Below are 25,857 nucleotides of genomic sequence, written 5' to 3' on the forward strand. Positions count from 1 at the left end.
CATCATAACTTCAATTCCTGTAAGCATTAAACAGCTGAAACATTTTCCCTGCTAATGATAAACACGTTATTCACAAAGATGAATTTTACCCCCAAAACAAATGTGAGGATCTTTCTGGAATGTAAAAATCTTCTCTGGATTTTTAATTATCATAAGCTTAACAGATAGCAACTTATCCCAAGGAAATAAGTTAATTTTTTGTATGGAACTCTAAATAGTCTATTTTATAGCTCCTTGATTTAAACAAACAAACAAACAAACAAACATACAAATGCTTCCTTCTGCTCTTTTCCCGACAATCCAAATATTTAGTACTCTTTATAGGATGCTAACTGTGGAAATCCATGCTTTTAAATTATGCTTTTTGGGTGCCTTGAACAACAAAAACAACAGATTCTGCCTTGCGGTCAGACCACCAGAGCGGAGTGAAGTGCAGTAACTCTGAGAGTTTCTGCCCCATGTTCTGCTCTGCTTGTCCTTTTGAAAGGGGGCTCAATGAAGAGCCTTGTTGAGACCTCCGCTGGTGCCACTGTTTATAGACGGGGTCATTAGGAACAGTTTAGTCAGAACAAAAGGGGTTTTGTTTCTATTGTCCCGCTTGCAGTTTGACGATGTCTTAACTGAAAAATTATCTTAATAGTCTAACAGTATATATTCGCCTATGGGGCTCAGCAGCAGAAAGGGCTTTGGATGAATGCTGAAAAGATGCACTTGACAAAGCCAACTCAGTGCACGCTGAGCACCATTTAGGAAGCACATTTTTTCTGACTGAAAACTTAGAAGTGCCAGTCTCGGAAAGATAAACCCTTACAGCATTGCACTTACAACTAAAGCACCCTCCACGAAAGGGGCAGCAGTGACACCAAGCACTCCGCACTCAGCCACGGGGAGCCTAGGGAGGCTCCTGGGTGGCTGTAAACACGCACACCTCCACCTGTTCACACAGTGCTGCACCAACACACACCAGCAGAGGAAACAGGCCCTTCAGATTATTTTAAAATCCTCCTGATAAATGATTTTGTGCTGCTAAAGGTCTAGGAGATTGCTTCATGCAGCCACTTGTAATGTGGCAAACCTCCTCCCTCGGCCGGACTGGGAGCTGGAACCTTTCCCCAGCCCTGGGAACTGGGGCCAAGCTGTGCTACCCTGCTCTACTTGGGAGGGGATTTTTTGTGGCCAGGGCTTTAGAGAGCCAAATGAATCTCCAGCTTCCATCTTGCTTCAGACTGGTTCAGAAACACTGCTATAAATCACTGCAGATATAAAGAAAGTTATTTTAGAGGCAGAACCAGAGACAAAAAAATGCACATTGTGTCTCTGCAGCCCCATGCAGCTTGGAATTGGGAGCTCGAAACTTCCAATTGGAGTGGGTCTAATGTGTATTCAAAATAGACTGTGAGAATAATTGTTCCTATGGAAATGAAATATAAATAAAAGTAGGAGCTGAGACCATATAAGATAATGTTGGACCAAATTCTGTTTCCTGCTTATTTAAATGCACGAGATAAGCCTCAACAGGAGAGAAGCTGTGGGCTGCAGCTGTTGTATATAATCCTGCTTCCTACAGACCTGTAAAACCAGCAGTCTCCAAAGATCTCTCTGCTCCAGCAACACGAGTTTTATGATTCAGGGGCATGGTACATATGGTTCAGCATACACACCCCAATTTTCCATGCAACCTCCCCTGTTAGGATTACTAATACTTGTGGCATGAGTAGTTTGTACAGCAGCTGTGCAAGGGTTATGCAAGCATTTATGTACACATTGGAATAAAGGCACAAAATAATGGTTCTTTTGAGGTATTACTCTGCACCTGCCTGGAGAGAAAAAGTAAAGCCATCCAAATTCATCCCATTGCATTTACAGGTCAGGATCAGTTATTTGTTCCCTTTGAAAAAATGAATATGTTTTATATGCTTTTTGTTCAGCATAAAAACAGCAGACATCTCTGCCTTTAGTGAATGCAAACAGCAGCAAACTGAAAAAGACAAAAATATGTGTTAATAAGAAGAATCTTGAATGTCTGTAGGAGCAAAGATCATCATTTATTGTAAGAAAATGTCACAACTAAGCAGATTTTTAGAGGCACATTTCCAAGGTGCTGTAGCACGATTCAAATCCACTCCCAACAGTGACGTCCGAGCTCATGCCCAGCATAGTTTTCACAAATATAAGCCTGAGATCTTAGATGTTCAGATTACAATGTTACCAATGAAGGAAATACCTGGACTTGTGCCAAAAGTGTCAACCAAATCAAGTGTGCACACAATAATTTAATAGTACAAAATTAAATTCAGTTTTCTTTGGGCTACTTTGGCAACATTTGAGTCTACATTAAACAATACTCCTATGCTGTATCTGTGCTGCAGAAGTATACCAGTTACATGAAGTTTAAAGACATTACTGAAATACACTGGTGTACATATGCACATTTACAAATGCTCATAGCAATATACAAACATATATCAAAAATATAGCACAGGCCGATATTCAAATTGTATATAAATGTACAATAAATGTAGCACTGCGAAAGTTTCAGTGACATGAACTCATTTCTAATGCTCTCTGAAGTCAATAGCAATAAAAGGATCCCTGTGGAGATCCAGTTTTATGAAGTGAAGGGCTGAACTGTGAAGGACTGGACTCTGTCCACCTTCCCCAGTTGACGAACATTAAATTCAGCCCCATTGTCCCATTTCATAAATCCTAAAATTCTATTTTAGCTTTCACTGCCATCCCCAGAAGTAATAATGCCTTTTTCACACCCCAAAACACAGGTTTCATTTCTGACTCTCCTCTGATGAGTAGCATTGAGAATCAATACTTAATTTTTGTAACATGATCAGTATTGTCCAACACAGCACTGCTCAACCCAGATCTGTACAAATTCCTGGATTAGAGCTAATATAATGGCTTTATCCATAATGTGATTAACTTCATGTTGGTGAATATGTTCTCAGTCATAATGCTGGAGAGATGAATAGAAGCTTTTGGTAAGAATGACCCAATATAACATAAAAAAAATACATGAACTAATTATCTATTCTAATACAAATAACAATGCTATTATTTTTGCTGTATAAGTGTTTTCCGTGCAAAGGGCATAGACAAACAGTTCAAAATTGCCCAAACACATGCTATTTTAGTGGGACTATTTGGAAGGAGAAAAAAGTTTGCTATAATTTAGGACTTGCACTTTGTTCAAGACAAATGAGAGAAGATGCAAAACAGAATGGGAAAGAACCATGGTTAAAGTTAAAAAGAGGACATGAAAGTAGGAAGACAAGGAGCTTGAAAATGAATCAGAAGAAAAGAGGGAAAAATGCTTTGTGTCTGATTTTTGAAAAGTCATTAAATTAGTTTCTGAGCAGAGCCCCCACTTTTTACTGCCCATTTAGTAAAACTGAATGCAAATGGCCAAATTCTGCCACTGGTATATGCCTCAGATGGGTACATGAGGATGACAAACAAATTCACCAAGCACAAACCTGCACATTTTTGCCCAATTCTTGTTTTGTAATCAGCCCCTTTATTTATCTCCTAGGTACATGCTTTCAAATATACTGACTTCCACACAAACAAAAGAAATGGTAGTGGTTGGTACTAAACTCGGGTAAGAGTGTGCACACAAAGCTCGTGGAGATCAAAACGTTACTCGGTAATGCGGCTTGTGCAGAACCCCAGAAACATTGGGAGTTTGTTTTTATAGAAATTATCTGAAGCAGCAAGTGCCAACAAACAGGGATTACTTCATCACAAGCATTTAGTTTTCCTTCTCAAGAAGAGGAGGACACACTAAAGAAGTAGAGAAGAGTAAGAGGAAAAACTGGTTTCTTAATTGATCCAGGAAGGAGGAGGAAAAAGACAGTGACATGAAGGTGCCAATATTTCAGCAACCTGTGTGGAACTGATCCTACAGGAAGCAGGATAGGGTTTACACAGCAGGCAGGAAAGGAGGGAAGAGAAAGACGTTGTCCATGAGAAAACGTACAAACTGGATTGTCTTTCTGTTTGAAAGGTATTTGAAATTCAAGCTCAGATCTGAGGGCTGAACTACTGCAGTTGGGGCTGCATCATCCTTTAATGTATCCAGCAGAATAAATGCTGCCCTTTGTTGTGTCCCAAAGCAAGATGAAGGCAAGAGCTGAGGACTTCACATCAAAAAGTTACTCTTTAACAAATTCACTTTCTCATCCCACGCTGCTGGAGTGGTTTTGTTATGCTGTTTTAAGCACCCCCATTGCAGACTATCGTGCATTTATTAAAAGCTGTACCGGTGCAGCAGGATCACAGAAAATACCGTATAAAAGAGAAAACTTTCCCAACTGTTCCCATAAAAGCACAGGATACAGAATATAAAAGCAACATTGCCCCTCTTCTAAGAGTATATCCTGCATTAAATCAGAATATAGCTAAATGTGGCCTAACCCAGACAACTTAAACAGACAAAACAAGAAGGAAATAGATTCAAACATCACTTTTTCAAGAAATTTGTTAAATCAAGGGTCTCAAGGTTTACTTTTTGTCCTCTGCTCTTTCTCCAAAGACGCCTATAGCTCTAAGAGCAGTTACCTAAGGTATTAACGAGTGAGCAGAGAAACCTCCCATACTTTTCTTTCTCTCAAGCCTGTTGCCATTCCAGAACACAACACTGACCTCAAGTTCAGCCAGTTTTTAAATGGGAGCTTCAAACAGTTCAAGTACAAGTAATTTAGGCAGCAGAGGCACCTGCTCTCCTGTCCACTGTTCCATCCTTGCAGACTTTTTAATCTCATATCCATGCCAAAGGCAAGGCTGCTTGTCCTCCTGCTGCTTGATGAAAGGCCAACACTCACAACTGTGGAAAAACAATCTACAAGGAACAAAAAAGGAAGAGAAATCAAGTTGTCTGCAGCTGAAAGGGAGAACAGAGAGATCCCAAATCATCTGTCTGCCCTTCCTATGGCAGCCCAACCCAGACACCCTCTCCTTGCCCCTAGCTGTGCATTCCTGTGGCCTCCCTCCTTCCACCACAACATGGAGTCAGGCAGAACAAGGAGCTGATCCAGCAGAAAATTATTTCAGCAAGACAAATATTCAAATGGTTAAAAAAAAATCTTTTAAAACCAGAATCAGCCTTCTGGCCTGTAAGTGTTGGTACCAGCATTGGAGAGGGGTGGGGCTACCCAGCCGAAGGTCCAGACTGGGGTGGGATGAGAAAACAAACATCTTTCTCAGGGGGAGCCTGGCTTTAAATCAGCTTAAATTGATGTAGAAACCACACCCTCGGCAAGAAAAATTTAGGCAAATACATGCCTGGTGAAGAGCAGGTTAGTGCTGCTCCTCAGGAAGTACAAAAGATGCTGGAGAGTTTGATCTTAAGTGGGCAGCCAAAATTCAACTACTCTGGTGTTTTCATCGGGAAGGCAGCAACAGGGGCGATTTTTGAGCAGCCCCATTAGCACCAGTAAGTGTAGCAAGTGCTCTCATGATACTTAAGGTGAATGTGGCTTCACAGCCTCTCTGACCCCTCCATCCTCCCAGAGCTTGAGCCATTCCTAAACATGCGTTAAGTCTGAGCTAAGGGTTTAATGCTGGTTCCTCCACTATTTCAATAGTGCCGTGAGTCACCTCGATGCCTCAGTTTCCCTGTTATTAAGAGGTGCACATGCATGCATACAAACACATCAAATCATTCACCATGTTTCCCATGCAGCTTTTTGACTGGCTACCTGCTGTTCATGCCAGGAGTTTAAACATAAAGAACTAAAAGAAGTGCTGAATATTAGTTTGTAAACGAGCTGCAGGATCTGGTGCTGGATACTACTGGATATTGCTCATCTGAAAATATTAGATGAACAATCTAGCAAAAAAAACACTCCAAAAACTGCTGAGCTCCTTTATCCTCTACCCCTCTTCCTCCTTTGCCCAAGGAATGAATCTTAATGTCAGCATAAACTCAATGTATACATGTATGGTTTCTGAAGTTACCTCAGGCTGGATTCAGTGACCCAAATGGACCATCCTGGCTTCCCCTTCTTTCCAAGTAAGATTTGGGAAGCATTAGTTTACATTTGTTATCTGAGATTATTATTATTACTAATTACTGTTGTTGCAAACATCTACTTGGGCTAATTGGGACTGGGGCTCCATTACTGTAGATAGTGCACCCACCGAGTTTAAAAAGTCATGCTTTAAGAAGTTGACAATCCATTTCAAGGCAGCATCCCACAAAGGCACATACCAGCGAGCAGAAGGAAAGGGGAAAGCAAGGGTGCAGGGTAATGGAATGGCATAAGCCACCCGTGTGCACAGGTTGATAGCTTCATTTCAAGTAAATGTTCCTGGTTTTGCCATTCTTGGAGAATATCTCCCCCTTCGGATTTCTAACGCTCCTCCATTAACTCTCCCCACTGCCGGCTGGAAAAAGTGACCCGGGGCTCTGTGCACAGGGATATATACACACGTGTCTGTGTACGTGAATATATAATCATCACGTTTTAAATTATTTAATGGTGTTGGTTTTGTCACGGACAGTCTCTTCTAATCTGTACTTCTTAAAAAAAAAAAAAAAGGAGTAGGCAGGGAAAAAAGTGTGTACGCGTGCTTGTGCAGACAGCCGATGTACTCGCATCTATAAATTCTGCGGGAGTTTGGGCCCCTTCTTTATACATAAACCGCCCTCCCTCCTGGGGTGTCTTCTTCTTAATGACGTTCACGGTAATTTAGGCGCTTGGGACCGGCTCAGCCTCTCGCCGAGCCCGCAGCCTCCACAAACATCCTGAAAAGCAACCTGAGCAGACGTCCCTCCTCGAGGCAGTTCCAGGGATTTTCTCTCCCAAGCGGTTTGGAGCGGGCGAGCGAGAGAGAGCGCTTGGGTTTTGCTGCCTGCTCCTCCCACCAGAGACACCCTCCCGCCGCTCCCCGCCGAGCCGCGCCGCTCACACGGCTCCGCCGCGGCGTGCGGGACGCGGGCAGAGCGCTCCGCTCCCGCTCCCGCCGCCGCCGGGGGAAGCGCCTCGGGCCGCCGCCGCCGCCGCCGCCCCGTCCATGGGCCGGTGCCGCTGAGGCAGCCCCCGCCGCCGCCGCCGCCTCGGGCCATGAGCGGGCTGCGGCGCCTCCGCGGGGGCTGAGCGCGGGGCCGCGCCGTCCGTCCGCGCCCCCCGCGCATGCCGGTGGCGGGGCGCGTCCCGCGGCGGGGCAGCCCCGCGCCCCCCGCGCCGCCCCGCAGCCGCCGCCGCCGCGCCGCGATGCCGGTGGCGGGGCGCGGGCAGCCCGCCTCCTGGCTGCTGGTGCTGGGCGCCGCCGCGCCCGCCCTCTGGCTGCGCTGCGTGCTCGCCGACTTCACGGTGGACAACGAGGTGCACTCCAGCTTCATCCACCGGCGGCTGCGCGGCCCCGAGCGCCGCGAGATGCAGCGGGAGATCCTCTCCATCCTCGGCCTGCCGCACCGCCCGCGGCCGCACCTCCACGGCAAGCACAACTCGGCCCCCATGTTCATGCTGGACCTCTACAATGCCATGTCCGTGGAGGAGGGGGCGGCGGGGGCCGCCGCCGAGGACGGCGAGGGCTTCTCTTACCCCTACAAGCCCATCTTCAGCACCCAGGGGCCGCCCCTGGCCAGCCTGCAGGACAGCAACTTCCTCACCGAGGCTGACATGGTCATGAGCTTCGTCAACTTGGGTGAGTGCCGGTCTCGGCGCGACTGGGTCCGGGGCAACCGGGCAGGGAACCGTGTCAGGGGTAGGCTGGAGGGGGGCCCTGGCCACCGATGGGAGGACAGGGGCTGGTGGCGCAGGTGGCCCCGGCTGGGAGCTGTTTCCCAGCGGGTGAGGTGGGTGACAGCCCACTTGGGCAAGGAAGGGCAGGTAGCGGCCCTTGGAAGGATGGCTGCTTTGCCAGGCGGTAATTGAGCGGCACCGACGGGGAGAGCGCTCGGAATTCCCATCACAGCGTTTGGACAGCCACGAGCTCTCCCCACGCTCCACACACGCCGACACACTGAGGTCTTTGTCGTCATCTCCCTTTGATAGTCGCTGCACTTCAGAAATTGGATTTGCAGGTAGGAGTTTAACAGGACGATTAGCAGGTCTGCTCCACATCCCACACTGCCAAGGAAGACGCGAAACCCAGGCAGGAGCACGGCACGGGTCCCGCACAGCTCCCGGTGCCGGGCTGGTGCTCGTGCGGGATGCGGAGCCATCAGGGCTGGGCGCATGGATGGTTGGGATGGTTCCCCGCGGCATCCCAGCGCCGCGCTCCCGCTCTGAGCTGCTCGCACATGTTTTCCTAATGGTTTGGGAGGGATTCCACAGTAAATCCTTACTTACTCCTGTAGCTTTTCCTGTTGACCCCAGTTTATGCCGCTAACTCGCCTCTTTTCACAAGCACATGTGGATGGGTTTATGCAAACGATACGAGAGCTGGCACGCTTTGTATGCGCTTCACTAGGCCTCTCTAATTGGATGCCACGGCCCAATCTGATTTCTATTTGCTCGCTGTAGATCGCACACCCGTGTGGACTGACTTGGCCGGATTTGAGTAAAACATTGTCAGGGTGTGCATTCTATTTTAAATACATAATTAGAGACCTGGCTCTCTCTATCCGTTTTTAGACCTCATCATGTGCGGCTCTTAAACCACACACGTACAGATTGGGTGCCTGCAAGTTCAAGGCAGAACCTGAATTGTATTTCCAAAGCAAGATCAGACTCTGTCCCAACCAAGTACAAGATGAGCACAGCTCTGGCACATAACCTGCCAGGAATTGCAGACCCGCATCTCCAATAAATCCATTAACACCTTTATGGATGTCACTGTTCTGGACACTTCCACTGTCTGGAACTTCAGAGGCAACAAAGATTAAATCACCACCTAAACCACCACCTCTCTAATCCCAGCACTTTAACTAACTTGAAAAGATCAGCAGCTGTAAAGGCTCTGTGACACACGTTAATAATTATTAGACACGGTAGCCATCCCGACGCAATTCTTGCATGATAAGGAGCCACGGGACGCTGTGGGAGAGCTCTAGTTTGCATGAGCTGCACCTCCTTATTAACTGCCATAAGCGTCACAGTGGGAAGCTCGGAATTACATCTGGCCCGGGGGCTGTGCTCTATGAGGGCTGGTGCTTTCCATTTGGAATTACAGTGTTTGTCTAGTCACTGCTGGATACTTAAGCTGATGAGCAATGATACATTTAAAATCAAATATTTGAGCAGTCAAAAGTACCAACGGCAGTCAAATATTTGACTTTAAAGATAAGGGTGACCTTGCTAACACTGTTCTCCGTGGTTCTTGGGTCCTACACTGTGTGCAGCTGGGTGCAAGGAAAGTCCTGAACAGAAGACAAAAGATGTTGAAGTAGCAATAGCAAAATTCACACTTCGCTTTCCATTTCAGTAGAGGACAGAGAACCTTGTGAAACATGTAAGTACATAATGGGAGGGAGTTTAGCTCTGCTCCTCAGGTGTAGTAATTTCCTGAATCATCAGTGAAACTGCAGAGCTCTTGTGCCACATTTCCGACGTAAGGAAGAGTCTCCTTGTCAGCTCATGTAAGAGTTATAAGAAAGAATTTATGTTCAGGCCATTGACTATTTTGAATACAAAGGAGTGGAATCCATCCAGAAATGCGAAATAAAAGTTGTATTTTGGGTATGTCTGTGTCTGCGTGAGAACTTTGTATGGAGCAGGTTTCACCTGTATAAACCATGACCCCTGGTAAGCAACATCCCCATGCAGTTTGACGACTGCAGTGGATACATTCACTCATTTCAACCTGCCAGGGTTTGTAATCAGCTTAGAAATCTAAGAGTGTTCTTTATGCAAAATCCTAAATGATCATTTTATTTCATTGCTGTCAGCATGCTCAGGGAGTAGTAAGAGTACAAGCAAAACCCAGTAGTTTTAAGGACAGGTGGAATTACTATGAGCAAGGCACATTTCGGAGGTTTATCTGTGCTGTTTTGTTCCCTTGTCAACAGTGCATGCCAGGACGAGTTTAAAAAGGACATAGATCTATAATAGCTTTCTTCATCGCTGTGCACACCTTTCATCCCATTATAGTCATGGCTCTTTCATCTTTATAGGACAAAGGCAGGCTTGTTTATGGAGGTTTTAATGAATTAGAGCAGCCACTCACTCCGTATATAATCAAACACAACACCTGCTCTGAGACGTACAGTTTTCTATGACATTCAGGGAAAATTAGAAGATCTATTGTAGAACTGAATTTTTTTGGAGACTTTCTACAATGATCCCTTTTAAAGCAGAGCTGAATTCCTAGATGCAGACTGTCGTAAACTGTGTCCTACTTTTGTAAGAGATACTCTGTGAGCATTGCATTTCACAGGTAGGCTTTTATTACTGTACCAGAGCCATCACAATGAGGAAGTGTCACAGCATAATAAAGTCTCATTTTAGCATGGAAGAAGTAAAAGCAAGTGAAGAAATAATACTTTTAAATATCAATCAATAATAAATGTTAATTCCAGGCTTCCAAAGGCTAATCTACAAAAGCACTTTTTTTTTGCCTTATTCGTATTCTTCATCCATCTAGTTGTACAACTTTAGAGGGAATAATATTTTTTTAAAAATTACATTGCAAGATTTACTGGGCTACATAGTAAAAACCCCACCAACACACCCCACACATTGCTTTCTATGGAGATACTGTGTATATTCACTCCGGAGAATTTATGCTGGGTATTGGTAGGGAGGAACCAGAATACAGGTGCTTGGTTTTAGGGAGCTTTGTAGTAAGCAAAGTTTTACTTACTGTAAAATCCTGACAACTAATTAGATTTAGATTTATTACCAGTTCGTTTACAGGCTACATTTTGTCCTAGCTTACACCTGTGCTAAGATGAATGGGGAATGGATTTGTGTCAAGAATGAAGTTATATGTAAATTAAAAGGGAATTTAGCTACAGTGGTCTGACTAAGTTAGCCAGTTAATTACTGGCTAATTTTGTAAAATTTACTACCATAATTTTAGCATTTGGAATTTCATTTCAGATCCTGTCCAAGTACAGCTTATAAACTGATCCATTTTAGGAGCTGAAAAAATGCAAAGCATTTTTTGCACAAGTTTAATTTCAAATTTATAAACAGCAACTAAGGAGTAAACATCCTCTGGATGACTTAGACCTTCTCTTCTAAAAATAATTGCGTTGTCCTTATGCCGGTAAACTTGCCTTGGTAAACAGACTTGCTCAGAATATTTTTAAAAGGGTCGGCACAAGTGATACGCAATTTGTTAATTTGTCTCGTGGTTGATTATAAAATGAACAACATTGTTTAATCCTGGCAAAAAAGGACGGGGGGGGAATTAGTCATTCTTGGAAGGAGCACTTGAAAGTGGCTTTTGTTAATATAAATCAAGAAGCTGAAGAGCCCCCAAGTTTCCTTTTATTTCATACCATCTGGCTATCCTTTTTGTTGACAAGTGTTTGGCATAGAGAACCATCTCTTTGCCCTTTAATAACAGGCTTTAACACTGTAGGGTATTAGAAAAAGATTCTATAACAGTTAAAAAATTTCCTTCGGGGAATACTTTATAAAGTGAGCACGGGCTGCAGGCATTTGCAGCTGTAACCTGGCTTGTGTTAAAATTTGGAAGGGGCTGCCTTGCATTCCAGCTCACTACAGGCCTTCATTGGTGTACAGCCAAAGGTTAATATAGATGTCACACAGTTTTTCTTTGGAGAGCCTCAGATATAAGAGTGCGCGCGTACAGCTGTGTTTTTAGTAACCCTTTCATAATCACTTCTTTTAAACCTCATTTTCCTGCTTATATAAATCAAAGATTTTCAAGGATATTTGACCTGGATTTGAACTTATTTGATCTTCACATATTTCCCACTTGAAACAAAGCAGATTAAAAGTTAGCCCTGGATGCCTGGTCCCGATCACATGGTTTGTCCATACATTAAGCCAAGCCCTCGGCTTTTTTTTTCCTTCTCTTCTGCCTAACACTGTTAAAAGCTCTCAAGCCTGAACAGGTACATCCCATAATTGTTTTGGGCAGTGTGGATATGTGCAGCACTTGGTGGTGTAACACTGGCTAAGGCAGAAAGCTCTCAGCAAAGGTATGAAGGACACTGACTGTGCAGCAAGTGACCAGCAGGTATTCTTTGAATGTACAGACCCATCCCAGAGAGAATTTAATTAATTTTCAAATTTCCAGGTGTAAAATGGCAGAGTAGAACTGGAACTATTTACCTCTGCCACGTGGGTGTGCTGGTAGCAGAGAAAGGAGCAGCCAAGGACAGATGTCCTTACACAAAGAAAAAGGACCTGAAATTGTCCCCATCTGCTCGCACCCAGCGGATTTATCCCAGAGCAGGGTCTTTCCTCTGTTCCCACACAGGCTGTCCTGGGGGGCTGAATCCCCCTCTGTGAGCTGCAGTTTAGAAGCCAAAACACAACGGCTCTTAAAGGGCTTTGAAGGAGACAAGCCTTGATGGCCAGGTCTTGTGATGCAGGTAACAGGAGCTGGGCACCAGTGGAGCGTGCAGGACCTGCTCCCAGTGCCCCCAGCTGTGCCATGCCTGTGTCTGTGTGTGTGCACGTGTGTGTGTCCCAGCACACCCCCTGCAAAGGAGCTTTAATGGGCTCTGCACAGGCAGCACGAAACCAGGCGCTACATTCCCTGGAAATAAGCCTGAAACACATTTTCGGGTCGGCGGGGAGAGATGTGTGAGAGAAGGTTACACAAGTGGTTGGAAACATTAATTATAAAAAAGATTATAACTATTAAAGCCCAGTCAGAGCTGTTGACAGGCTCCTTTTAAATAGGACACTGTGATGTTTTAGTTTAATACATTCTGGCAATGTCACCGGGGTTAAGGCTAATACTGGGATGTGTGGATCCTGTCATGTTATTGTCAGGAGGAATGCAGGGATTAGGTCTGAGAGTGGCGGTGGGTGAGTGGTGCAGCTGTGTACACTTATTATAAAAGATGTAAGTCCCACTGGTAAAATCAATATATTAAATTGCAAGAGCCCCTGTTTTTAATTAGTTTAAATCAAATATACGGTTAGTGCCATTAAGGCTGCTATCCTTGAACCAAGTGAGGAAATGCTAACATTTATATGGAAACTGTTAATTTGTGGTTAAAATGATAACACATTTAGTTTTATGCCTCTAAATTGTCCTAACTGGATGAATACCAGTGAGAAGTTGCAATGATGGATGAAGTCATCTGAGCAAGAACACAAGTAAGCAAATTTTGACGGCATGCCAGATAAAGAGACTACCTGTTGATATACAGCATTAAGAGACCATGATATTTTAAACCGTTTCCAGTGCTCCTCTCTAGGGCCTACATAAAAGTACTTTCATGAATTAATTGCATATATATCAAAAAATATATACCTTTACTATATATAAATAAAATATGCTATTTTATATATGTATATTTCTTCTCTAAATGGAAGAAACTTCTAAAGAAATGAGAGAGCTGTTTAAATTAGTTTCAGGATGAAGATCTTCCTTCACAACTGTTTGAAATAAAAAATAAATGAGACTACACATGAGGACTAATCACATGGATAAAGTTCTGCACATGCTTGAGTTTGGAAAAATGGAAGCCCAAGAGAAAATTCTTGGCTAGGTCTTCTTTGGTGTAAATTGTCAAATTTCTACTGAAGCTGGCCCTGTGGTCTCATTTATACAACTCTACATCCAAAGTAATTCCCATAAACTCCCTCTTGATTTACATGAGCACCACTGAGAGCAGAATTGGGCCAAAGAAGTGCCCCTGTGTTGAAATAACGAGCATGCAGTAGTTTCTGCTAGAGCTTCACAGAGTTTTCTCTCCTAATCTCGAAATTGTTTCTGAGGGAAGTTTCCTTTGCTGCAAACAATCAAAACATGGACCAGCTCCTATTAGTCACTGCTTATCATTATTAGCCCAATCCATGTTGTTGAACTACAGCTGAATTCCCATCCCTGCAACAAACAGAATTTAGCAAATAATGTTTGACAAAAATGTGAAACTGATATTTCTTAGTACAAGACATATTTCATATGGAGAAACTTCAGTGCTGAAAGATTCGTGGTATCAAAATATCTGAATCATAGTACAAATAAACAGCGCCTTGTAAAGGCTGCGGGGCCAAATTCCGTGCTGGAGTAATTCCATTGAAGTCAGTGGAATTGTGCCAGGAGATAAACTGCCATCTAGATTTTGTTGGTGTTGAAGATTTTGTCAGTAAAAATCTTTGCTACAAAAAAGGTTGCAGGTAGCAAAGTTTGAACTAATTCAAAAAGTCCTTTCGGAAATCCTTGCTTTATTGATGAGAACCACAGAGTTTGCTGAGCCCCCCCTTTATTTGGGTGTATGTTCTACAATTCCATTATTTATACAAAAATATACCTGGGTGTAATCCCCACACACTGTGCCTTACCCCTTCTTTTAAGCATTTGTGCAATCCTTCAGTGATCCAGACTGAGTGGATTGAATTAATGGCAACTTTAAAACTACAAGTTTTAGTGTAATTGCTTTATTGTTTTGGAACCAAGATGCTTACAATCCAGTTCCTGTGCAAACATGTTTTAATGTGTGTTAATGTGTTTCAAAACCAGACCCTCTCCGCAAAATTCTGCTTTTCATTAATTGACATCAGTAGCATGGTACAGTATTTCAAAGCACTGGCCAAATATAAACTGTGTTTCTAATTTCCTTACTTTCCTGTGTTTGGAATGCCAATGTTAATTTGTTCCCATGGAAGAGTGAGAGCTGCCAACCACAGTTTTATATAAATGGCTTTACAGTGCAGGGCTGCCAACATTAAATGATACTTAGGAATTTTCATGACATTTTATATTTAATACTGTGTGTGTGAGAGAGAGAAATTGAGGGAGATGTATGGGATGTTGAACAGCACAAGCTCTGATGATCAAGGGAAATGTTTGAAGAAATTTATCCTTTGAGGAACTGTTACTTAATGTTTCTTCTCATTTAAGATTTTTTAATAGTCTGTCAGATATTACATAGCATATTCCTTGTGCCTAGATAAAAGTTATTTTGCAGGGAACTTTGTTGCTAACGATCCAAACAATTCTCCCTCCCCCCCCCCCCCCCCCATAATTTTAGTTATTTATTAATAGATGAGCAGATGGACTTTAGTTTATGTTGTTCCTCTCATCATTATGAACTAGATTGTAAGAATGTGATATTACTCAACATGAGAAAATGCAAAAGCAAGAAAAGCTGCCACAACTAAGGAACAGGGGAATTAACTCATTTTGATTAAACTGCCAACAGGTAATTTTTCTTTAGAAGAATAGGAGCAGCTAGATAAAATCATTTGCCTTTCTTAAAGAAAATCAAGCATTATCACAGCTTCTTTAGTGGTATGTCTGCCTTTGTACATAAACCAAATGTGAAGTTTCCTTTAAACAAAGTTTATTTTAAACTGATGATGGTAAAAACAAAGTCTGTTTATGTATTTCTCCTTTTATTCCTGGAAGATATTCAAAATACAAATTGTTAATGTTTCAGTAGATTCCTCTTAATGAGTGCTATGGTTTATCTCTCCATTTCCCCAGTTTATTGGAACAGGTGCAGTGTCTGCCCTCCGTGCCAGCCCCGTGCTATACCAACAAACAAAGTGTTGTTTTGGTTCACTGGATTTAAAAGTCTCCTGAGAATAAAGAAATGAAAGAGAAAGAATTTAGAAAGTGCCTAGTGAAGGAAAGGCACTTCAAGTAATGTGCTTTGTCACTCAAGTCTTCCCGTAAATTACCTTAAAGTATTTCTAAACTGTTTGAAAAATATTATCCACAGAGGATTAAGTTTCTGTTGCATCTCGGAGGTCCCACACTATTCTTTATCATCTTTATCCTACCACAGTAGCTTCCAAGTTAGTGTCTCTTGTTGTCAGGTTGAATTAAATTTTACAGGCGTAAAAACTCTTTTTTCCTTCTCTTAAAGTGGAAGAACTGTGCATTTTCTTTTTTTTTTTTTCAGTGTTTCTGCTTCCACCTCATTTAAGAGATACTGCAAATAGGCATCCAAGTTTAAACAAGATTATGTTGTAATTAGACAGACAAACTCATAATTATTTAAGGGCTAAACCAACAACAACAACCCTTTCAGGTTCATTTTGACAGTGTTTATCCAGTGTATCTGGAAAGGCTTACAATTAAAGTGCCTGAAGGGTGGGGATGAGATTTTTCAGCATGCAGTCAGTGCTATCGGGTCCACCTGGCCTGGGAAACTATGCAGGCTTTGTAGTAGAGAAAATCCTTTAGCTTAGATCTTCATGGCAAGCTCTTAAAAGCTACCTTCCTTTAAAAAAAAACAAGGAAAAGGAGGGGAGAGGGAAGGTGCCGCTTCCCCCTAAGCGATAATTAAGGCGAGCAAGAGCTCTCTCAGTGGTGGGGGAGCACGATGGGCCGATAATCTCGCAGAGCATCAGTCTGTAAGGTTTTCCCTGCTGTACACAAGTGCCTTTCAAATGAGCACAGAGTTTCCTCTCGCCGTGCTGCAGCCTCCCAGCGCGATGCTGGCCTGGATCACACCTCCACACAGCCCCACTGATGTCACCCGCAATATCCTCAGCTGGAGCAGCCTGGCCCCAGGCCACCCCGGCGGTGAAGTCACCACCCCTGACACCATCCGAGGAGCTGGCACAGCGTCCTGTGCCCAGCCTGGGGGGCTGTAAATCAACCTGAGCTCTTGACTCTGTCACTGGAGCCCCTGGGCCAAATCCTGCCCCTGGCCACCGCCTTGCCTTGGCACTGGTGGGGCTGCCTCGACTTTACCAATTGTTCTTCCCACAGCACTGTGGCTGTAAAGCTTTTAAAAAGAGACCAGAAGAGCTCTGGGAGAAGTACTAAAAAAATGCTCATAAAATAATACAGTATCAGTAGTTGGGAGTTTTAATTATGATGGAGAGAAGAGTTTCTTCCTGGGTGAGGACTGGGAGTAGGGCTGGTTGTATTTCCCTGTGTTGGTACCTGGAGCAGCCTTTGACTGTAGTGAGTCCTTTGGCACCACAGGGGAAAGCAAGTTCAGGTCCATCATTTAAATGGAAGATTAAAAATTACTGTAATTTAGAAATTTTGAATTCTGGTGCTTACATTTGAGTACTGTTCTTTTGTATCCGTATTTTAGCAATTTATTTACACAAGACAATTATCTGTAATGCCATGAATGATAACCAGTCATCACTAAGAGGAATCCATTCCTAATTGTGTTTGTTCTACCCACAAGCTGCTCTTCCCCTGGTTCTCAAGGTTAAAACTTATTGCTGCTTCCATCACTAAAAATATTCTGAACAATTTAATCTTGCTACTTTTATTTGTTTATTACTCTGCAGTTCTTATAATCCCACAGGGACTTTTTAGATGTTAATAAAGAGTACTGTACATCACTTTTCCTGAAGCTTGTGTGGCACTATAAACATCATGCTGAGTTTAAGTTCCCCTTTCTGACCATATCCTTAAAAAATCCAGCACTTGTTAAGAGAATGGAGGGGATTTTTTTTTCTTTTCTTTTTAACAAAAAGAAATAAAAGGAGGAAAAAAAGAGAAGTAACTTTAGCCTCACAATCTGCTAGCTACATAAAGCAGTAAATGTTCAGTTGAAGCAGGGAAAAACCAGAACTGCTAGAGACTGGTTGTTTCCTTTTGGAGGAAACAATAAATGTGCCCACTTGTATTTTAACAACATTACTACTGGGCCCCCTAATTAAACAAATATACTTGTAATAAACTGCAGAAGAGAAGAACTGAAAAAGAATCATTCAGCACAGATCTTTCTCCTCAGCTCAATAAGAAATTTTTGGGTAACCACTCTTAAATCTTGGCCCAAATCAGGAGATGAAGATATTTCAGCACTATGTGATGAAACATTTGTCTCCTGAGACAGGTGAAAAGGAGAAGAAAATCAGACACGTGGTGTAAAACTTCCCTCATTGGTGTGGACACAACTTTGACCTCTGAATACAATAGTTCCTGCAATCCATGGCATGTGCTGTAATCAAATTACCGGAATATTTGAGTCCATATCCCTGGAAATCTCTGACCGTTCCACTGCATTAAAGCCTGACACAGGGAATACAGAAATACACAAAAGAATCCAGAACGATGCAGAAATGCATTGAAGCCAACCCCAAATATTTCTTTAGCAAACAGTAACTGTCATTTTGCTCATTAGTCCACAGCTGTGAGATGAGAGCTGCTTCACTGGAAATACTGCAGAGGAGGGGGGTAAATCTAAGCCTGTGTGTCTGATACACTGCAAGTCTTTCCTCCCCGGGTTGGCAGCTGTAATCCAAGTGAGCAGTGACTGGTAGGCAGGAGACCAAGCTGGAGAAAAGTGCTCTGTGCTCCTGCTCCTTCAGAGATGCTTTCACAAGCCCCACACCCTCATTTCTGTGCTATTTTCACCAGTTGCACGCAACAGGACCCGAGCTGGGCTCCCTCCATTCACACCAGGGCGTATTTCAACAGCTGATCTTTCACCCCAGAACTGCAATTGCAAAATTGCGTTTGAAGACACACAAAAACCAAAACAAAACAGAAAATGCTGTTGTTAGGGGCTGACTCAGGAGGCCTGGATGGCCCAGCCCTAGTGAGAGGCTCAGTGTCAGGAATCCAGCAGGGCTATGGTATGCAGGGCTAGGTGCTGCTGATGTCACTGATGGGCTTATCTTGTACCAAAAGAAAATTCCTCTTGTATAATAGGGATCGTGGGTGGGAATTAAACTGCAAATAAATCTTTGCCTCACCTTCAGATGCCGTTGTGCCTGGGGCATGGGCCATCAACGTTTAAAGTGTAAAGGGGACAGACACGTGCACATGCTCTATACATGAATATGTACATCTTTATCTTCGGAGGACATTCCTGAAATAACAGTTTAAACTTGCCATCATTTTGAGATGCTAACATTTTGCCTCTGCAAACAGGAATATATGTGGATGCCAGCAACTCACAGGTCTTTAATATTCATAGCTCTCAGGGCTGTATAGAGTTAATAAAAGAATAAATAGCTGCCTATTTCTCAATAAAATAAATGTGTTGCACAGCAAATATTCCTAGAAAGCAGCAGGCTCCTATGCATAAGCTATGAGTCCCATCACAGGCTAAAGGACAGCGAGGGGATGTGTGGTGCTGGCAGGGAGGGTCATTCCAGGCAGTGACCTCCTCTCCAGGTCCCATGTCCCAAACGAAGTGCCCCACCTGAGCTCGGCTCTCTTGGCAGCACAGAGGAAACATGATGATCTCAAAGAAAAATGTGAACTGGGTCATGAAGTCACACTTGCATGAGGAAGGGCACTCCACAGTATCTTTGTAAGCAGCAACTGAAGTTTCTAATGGTTATTTTCCAAAACATCCCCCCAAATACTTCACTTCTCTATAATACTTATAAACTGCTAATACCCCTGGACCTCCCACATACAGAACACCTGAGAAATAGGCAACGGTTGTAGCAGCCTGGGTGCAGGGATTTCCCCTCTGGGGCAGCAGGACCTTTCCCCTCAATAGTTTGTTGTCCCCTAATCTCCCAGCTCTTGCCTGGCCCAGAGCTGCAGATGTTTGCTAGTGCACAGACAAGCTTGAAAGGCCCAGCTGGTCGTGGTTTTGGGGCACAGCTCAGTGTATACATTCCAAGTTGAGATTTTGCTGATCACAATCAAAGGCTGAGATCCTTATCTGATGGCTGTGTGCCTGATATCAGCTGCTTATTTTGTAATATGCCACAAACTGCTCTCTCAACAAAAGCAGAATCTGGGATTTCAGCTGAGAAATCCAGCAAGTCGTATGGGTTCAAACCTGGGAAACTGGTTTTTAATTATTTTCCTTTTATCCCAGTAAACCACAAGAAAGGCTGGATTCCCTGCGACTCCTGCTGTGCTCCTCACAGGGAGCTTGTGCAGGTGTAGGCCCACACTCCTGCAGTACTTGGGGGGGATGCTGGAATTGTTGTGGCAATACAATATTAAAGGAGGATTAATTAGATTTATGCTATTTATTTGGGCAGCTGCTCAGTAGATGAAAGGAAGTCTGATGCAAATGAAATGAATAAGCCTTTAGAGGCCAATGTCCAGTCACTTCTCCACTCGTGCCGCTCAGCACAGCTGGTGCAGAAATGGGCACATTCCTTTGGCAAAAATGAGGCATTTGAAGATTCCATCAGCTGAACTTTCTCTTTCAAGTGTTGCCAGTAGATGCACAATATATACATGTGCTTTTTAAAGACTTTTATTTTGAACTCAAGATGTGAATCTATGGCATTAAGAAAAGCAGAACGATCCTTTATTTAGCTGCACCTGCACCTTAATGCCTAATGAGTTTAGTCTGATGGAATCCAGACCTCAGCAAGGATTATAAATTCTCATTTGATTTCATTTACTTCTAAAATACCTTAAACCAGCTGTACTAGTCCAGAATCCAGTCCTCCTTTCTCTATCAGTTTTGCAAGTGTTGTTGAATCTTTTGCTGTCTTAAGTAACTTTATTCTATGTAATGATACTGCAAAGTAATAAGAAACAGCAGCTTGAAAAAAATCATGTCATAGAAGATAATTAGCATATAAGCTCAAAAGCATCAGATTATGAGCACAACTTTCATGAAGTTCTTTTAGCCCTGGAAGGAAGATTTGGAACTCACTCTCCAGGCAGCAGAGGTACCTTTAGCCATTTCTGTCTGTTTTGTATAAGCACATCACAGATGCTCAGGCAGTCACCTTCCCAAAATTACTGACTCAGGCTGTTTATTATGAACAATATCTAATTTATCAAATACATTTGAAGACTTATTACTTTGCCCCAGTGTAGATACTGGAATGCAAGGGAAAAATTTGATCCTATTGCATCTCTGCATGGTCAAATCATTACATTGAACAGCTACTACAACATATTTTGGTTTTAATTTGCAGTAAAAATTTTTAAATTTTTTATTTAATGTCCTCTGCACATGCCAATTGCAGCTCGCGGTGCCTGTGCTCCCAGCAGGCTCCCATCTTCCTGCAGAGATGCTCAGTCCTTCCCTTGTGGGCTTTTTTCCCCATTTTAGGTTTGCCTGTAGCAGTCTCTCACACTGCCTCTTATCTCCCCTGGATGAATACACTTTATTTTTGACCAGATCTGTTCAGCCACTTGTCTCTCCCTCCGACGGCCTGGGGATGTGTTTGCATTTGCTCAATGCTGTGTGTACAGACAGTCAGGGCAGGCTGCTGGTTTTTGCATCAGTGATTTTTTGAGACCTGCTCAGTCTCAGAGCGGGTTGCAGGAAGCACCTTGGGCCCCATCTGCTGAGTGGCTGGGCTGGGGGATTATTTCTCTCAATAAACCTTATGGCCACTTAACTTTTCTCCCTCTTCGTGCTCTGCAACCACTTCCTATTTGAGACACCCATCACCCTGCTTTCTCCTCCTCCAGACCTGCCTTTTTCTGTGCTGTGGCTGCCACCTCAGCCTGATCCTCATCATGATTCCTCCCCAGACTGCCACTATCTCTTGACCCTTGGATGCACTAGCAAAATGTGTGACTTGGAATTCACATCTAACTCTGGCAGGGAAGCTGGCCTGGCCAGATAGAGCTCCCTGATTCCACAGCACCAGGGAAGCAGCCTTGCTGTCCCCTGAATTACAAAGAGCCAGTGAGCAGTGCAGAGTAGCAGTTGTCTCTGCTCAGAGGGGGAAAAGAAAAATGTACTCCTGCATCTTCACATACCTCCCACAGCTGCATCCGTAGGATTTAGGGTTTAGGGGATGTGTTAGACAGCTGCATGCCTCTGCTCTCAGGCTGTGTTATTCCATGCTGTGCAGACAGAGAAAAGAAAGCAGGAGCAATGATGAGCTTCTGCCTGTCATTTTGCTCAGTTTGACTGCAGGGACAATTCTAGAATGGGGTGTAGAGCTGAGGCTGCCTTTGTGGGGCTGTGCACCCACCTCAGCCTGCCCTGTGCACCCACGGTCCCTGCAGGGGGCTGTGAGAGCCCCTGGCTTGGAGCTGCTGTCCAGGTGCATCCCATCTTTCAGGTACACAGAGAGACACAACAGCCCTGGTCTGTCTGGGGTAAATACCAGCCTCAGTTAACCCTGCTCCCTGTGCCAGAATGAGAGCTTGAGACATCTGTGATGGCCACAACAGTGGCTGGTTGGGAGGACACAGGAGGAGCCATGATTTGCAGCATCACCACAGTCCCCAGCTTGCCTCTCTGGAAATGAGCCACCCACAAGGTTTTTGCAATGGGAGAGCTGGTGAGGCTAATCCCCAGGTCAGCACTGTCCTGGATTCCCCCTTCGCTGTGAAAGGAGGAAGAGAAACAAGATTTGAGAGCCTGGTGAGGGAGGCCTGGCAGGAGATTTCCTTATGGTGGATTCCTGGAAGATGAAGGTAGAATTAGAGGGAGTCTGTCAAAAGGAACAACTGCATGAACTCCCATTTATTTCTTTCCCCTGTCACACCCCCAATTCTCCATTCCCTCACACCACTCAAATCCCACAGCAATGCTCAGTGTGTTACAGCAGCTGCAGATGGATTGAAGCTCCATGTGCTGCCGTGTTTCACGTGACAGGGCTGTGAATAAGGTATTCTGGAGAAACACAACTCTTCCCTGCTTATTTAACTTTGCTTTCCCCAGATACACATGCAGACACAGCAAACAGCACCAGGAGTCACACCACCATCGGTCTGTTTACTATTAGGAGAGTTTTGTGTTCGCAGAGCAGTCCCACGTGTAAATTTTTCACAATACCTTTCATCTCGTCTGGCTCTGCTTTCAGCAGAGAAACCACAGCGTAAGCGGGTACCCATCAGGGCACACTCGGGAAGGAAAATGGATTACCTGTGCATAACCTGCCCAGATACTTCATGGATGTTCTTTAAAAAGAAATGGTTTTACCATCCAGCATTCCCTCAAGTGTCTGCAGAGAAATCCCGGCAGAAAATGTCTCCGAATTCAGAAGGCAGCATGCACGATTCTCTCTGTCCTTTCCTTCCCAATGACTGTTTCCCCCTTTGCCATCTACCATACTTAGGAATGTTGACTTAAAAGACTCCTGGGTGACACATGGGGCGAGAGGATGTGGTGACTCACAGCATCCTCTGGTCCCCACACCACATTCCGTGGCGGCACGTAGCTCCCAGGGGAGCAGGTGCCTCCCGAACTGCGCTTCGAAGCCCTGCCTGACGTGGGTACAGCACTGATCCCAGCACTGGAAGAACACCAGGAAGGGAGAAACACCAATTTCTGCTCTGAGCAGCCCTTGCTAGCTGAAGTTTGACTTAGTCAGGAAGAACTTGCTGCTGCTTCGGAGATAATTAAACCCATCTTCCCTCGCCCGGCTGTTTGCACACGCACAATGATACCATTGTTCCGAGTCATGCAACACATATGCTGACATTAAAGTGTTTAATCTTGTAGTACAGTATTCCATTATTTTTTGGACATCTGTACATGATAGAAAGGGTACGTATTAAGGGATTTGTTGACAAAGAAATGGCTAATACTGATACATGTGTGGACTGAAAGGATCTTTCCAAGTTGTGTTCTGCAGTAGGGAGGCTGCTGCTTCCCAGGCCTGAAGCCTGGCACAGATGTGATATGCACTGCTGCTATTACCACTTTTCAATTTATAACAAGGAGTCAGTGTTTAGAAGAATTTTGGAAGCTCCCTGCTGGGTTTGTGGCTAGGTGGTCTTGCTGGCAACACCACCTCCATGCTGAAAGCTGAAAAAATGAAGTGATGGCTAAAGGGAGAATATTAACTCCAGAGGGGTTTTTTTCCCCTTTCGAAGGAAAAATGCTTACCCCAGATCACTTTGCAGAGTGAGCACTAAAGAATTTCCAGCCTCTGGGGTTGAGGATAGGGGTTTATGGAGCCTGGTTTTCATCTTACTTGAAATTAGTCCGTTAGTTCCGCTCTCCACCCACAGATGGGGCAGGACTTTGCCCTGGCACACAGTGAGTTTACCATGCAAGAAAGTTTATCACCTTCTCCTCCCTCTACCTGGCTGTAAAATGGATCCATGAGCAGGGAGCAGCTGGGTGCAGGGTCCCTTCTGCTGAGCTATGCTCTTCCCTTGCCTTCTGCAAAGGGCACATGGGGACAGGGCATCAGGACAGGGCTTGGGCAGATGAGCCCAGAACCCCCCAAATATCTGGGGGTGCTGAGCCTGTGGCTCAAGGACAGGCTGTGTTTTTAGAAGTGGCAGGATGGCAGCAATCCCTGGTGATGGGGTGCATTAATGAGTTATGGGAAAACCACAGGCTATTTTTCTAGTAAACTTATCTCACAGACCAAAATCTAGCTGTATTTGTTTTTCCTTATGTATCTCCAAAAACCTGCAATAGCTTCTAGATGACTTGGAGAGCTGCAACTATTCCATGTAAAAGGTCCTCCAAATACTGTTTTTACCACTCTTAAAAAAAAAAAAAATCCCATCACACACCCCAGGACATTTGCTCTACTCCATTTATAGAACTCCCAATTTATATTCAACTATTTCTTCGAATATTTCTGTAACTGCTGCTTTAGCTGCCTAATGTCAGCATGTAAATCCTGAAGCCGAGAGAATGAAACAAATGAAGACCAATCACAGAACTTCGCATTCCTAAATTCTTGCCATTATAAATTTCCTGCCACTGCCCCTGTAACTCTTGCTGTCGAGCACACTGAGGAGGGAAACATGTGCCTTCGCAGACTGTGGCCTGGCATGACATTATTGCAATAATCTTTATTATAGTCCCCCTTTTCCTCAGAAAAATATAAGGATTGACCTTGCATTTCTTGCTCAATCAGGCATCCTGCTGAGCCCAGTAGGCTCTTTCAGCTGCAGAGACCGCTGGATCCTTCCCCTAATTGGTTTCCTCCTTCTTGAACCTCAGCAACATAAGGAGAAAAGGCCTATATTTCATAAGTGCCATGGTTTTATCCACCAATTTAGAGACAAAGAAGCGCAATTTATAGAGGGAACATTTAATGCCTGTTAATTAGGATCCCATCAAGAGGTCTAGCATTTGACATCCCGAAAATTTACAGCGCAGTTTCACAACCACCACAAGCCCCGAGCCCAAGGGGTGGCCCTGGCCTCCCTCCCGCCGTGCTGGGAGGTCCCTGGTCCTCCTGCCACTGCTGCTCTCGGGCACTGTGGGGAGCTGGGAGAGGACAGGATCCACCCAAAAGCTCATCTGGGGAAGGGGAAATTTTTTTGCCCTTGAATACACTTCCCAAGGGAGACAAGAGAGTGAGGCAGGAGATAGGAGAGGAGTTTCCCTTTAAAAGCAGTAAGAGACACAGGCTGGAAGGGCTGGTGGGGCCCAGGTGGAGCTGGTCCCAGGGCAGCTGATTTCTGGGAATCTTGGGCTCTGCACTGAAATGATGCAACAGAGTTTCTGAAGTTTTGGCTTCGATCTCGGGGGGTGGCGATGGAGGGAAATAAAGGTAAATTTTCTTGGAAAATTCGAAGAAGATTTTGCACTGCTGGGTGCAAATGTGTAAGTCAGAGTTTAGTTTGCTCTTTCATGGAAACACTGAGGCTGAGGTCAATCCACAGGGTCTCAGCACAAGCCTGGCAGCCCTCAGCCACCTCTGAAGAAACAGTGCCCACTTTCTGTAGCTCTGCAGCTGTCGGAGGGAAAGCAGATAAAGGCTTTCCTACTCTCTAAACTCACCACACAGGTAGACTCTGAAAATCTGTTAGATCTTAATGCCAGAGTGTGGCAGATTTTTTTTGGCATCCAAATCTCTGAGGGGTTTCTCAGGCAATTGCTGACGGCTCAGCAGCAGCCTGGCTGAGAAGCTAAGGGAGGGGGTGTTGTCTTTTGGAATCTATTTTCCTTTGACTTATCTTTCAGTCTCAGGAATTCAGGACCTTTAATCTATTTGAGATTAAAGTCCTTTACAAATC

General features: G+C 44.2%; 2 protein-coding genes across 3 annotated transcripts in view; one reads left to right on the forward strand and one right to left on the reverse strand.

Annotated features, from left to right (window-relative positions):
• The window catches only part of SPO11 (SPO11 initiator of meiotic double stranded breaks), a 217,728-nt gene that overhangs the window by 29,876 nt on the left and 161,995 nt on the right, over window positions 1–25,857 (reverse strand). The gene's annotated exons all lie outside the window — the stretch shown is intronic.
• The window catches only part of BMP7 (bone morphogenetic protein 7), a 42,973-nt gene continuing 24,264 nt past the window's right edge, over window positions 7,149–25,857 (forward strand). Inside the window, exon 1 of the mRNA XM_048321807.1 lies at window positions 7,149–7,662. Coding sequence (XP_048177764.1) covers window positions 7,149–7,662 — 514 coding nt within the window. The remainder of the gene's footprint in view (window positions 7,663–25,857) is intronic.

This window comes from Corvus hawaiiensis, chromosome 17 (genome assembly GCF_020740725.1).
Source record: "Corvus hawaiiensis isolate bCorHaw1 chromosome 17, bCorHaw1.pri.cur, whole genome shotgun sequence".
NCBI classification, from domain to species: Eukaryota; Metazoa; Chordata; class Aves; order Passeriformes; family Corvidae; genus Corvus; species Corvus hawaiiensis.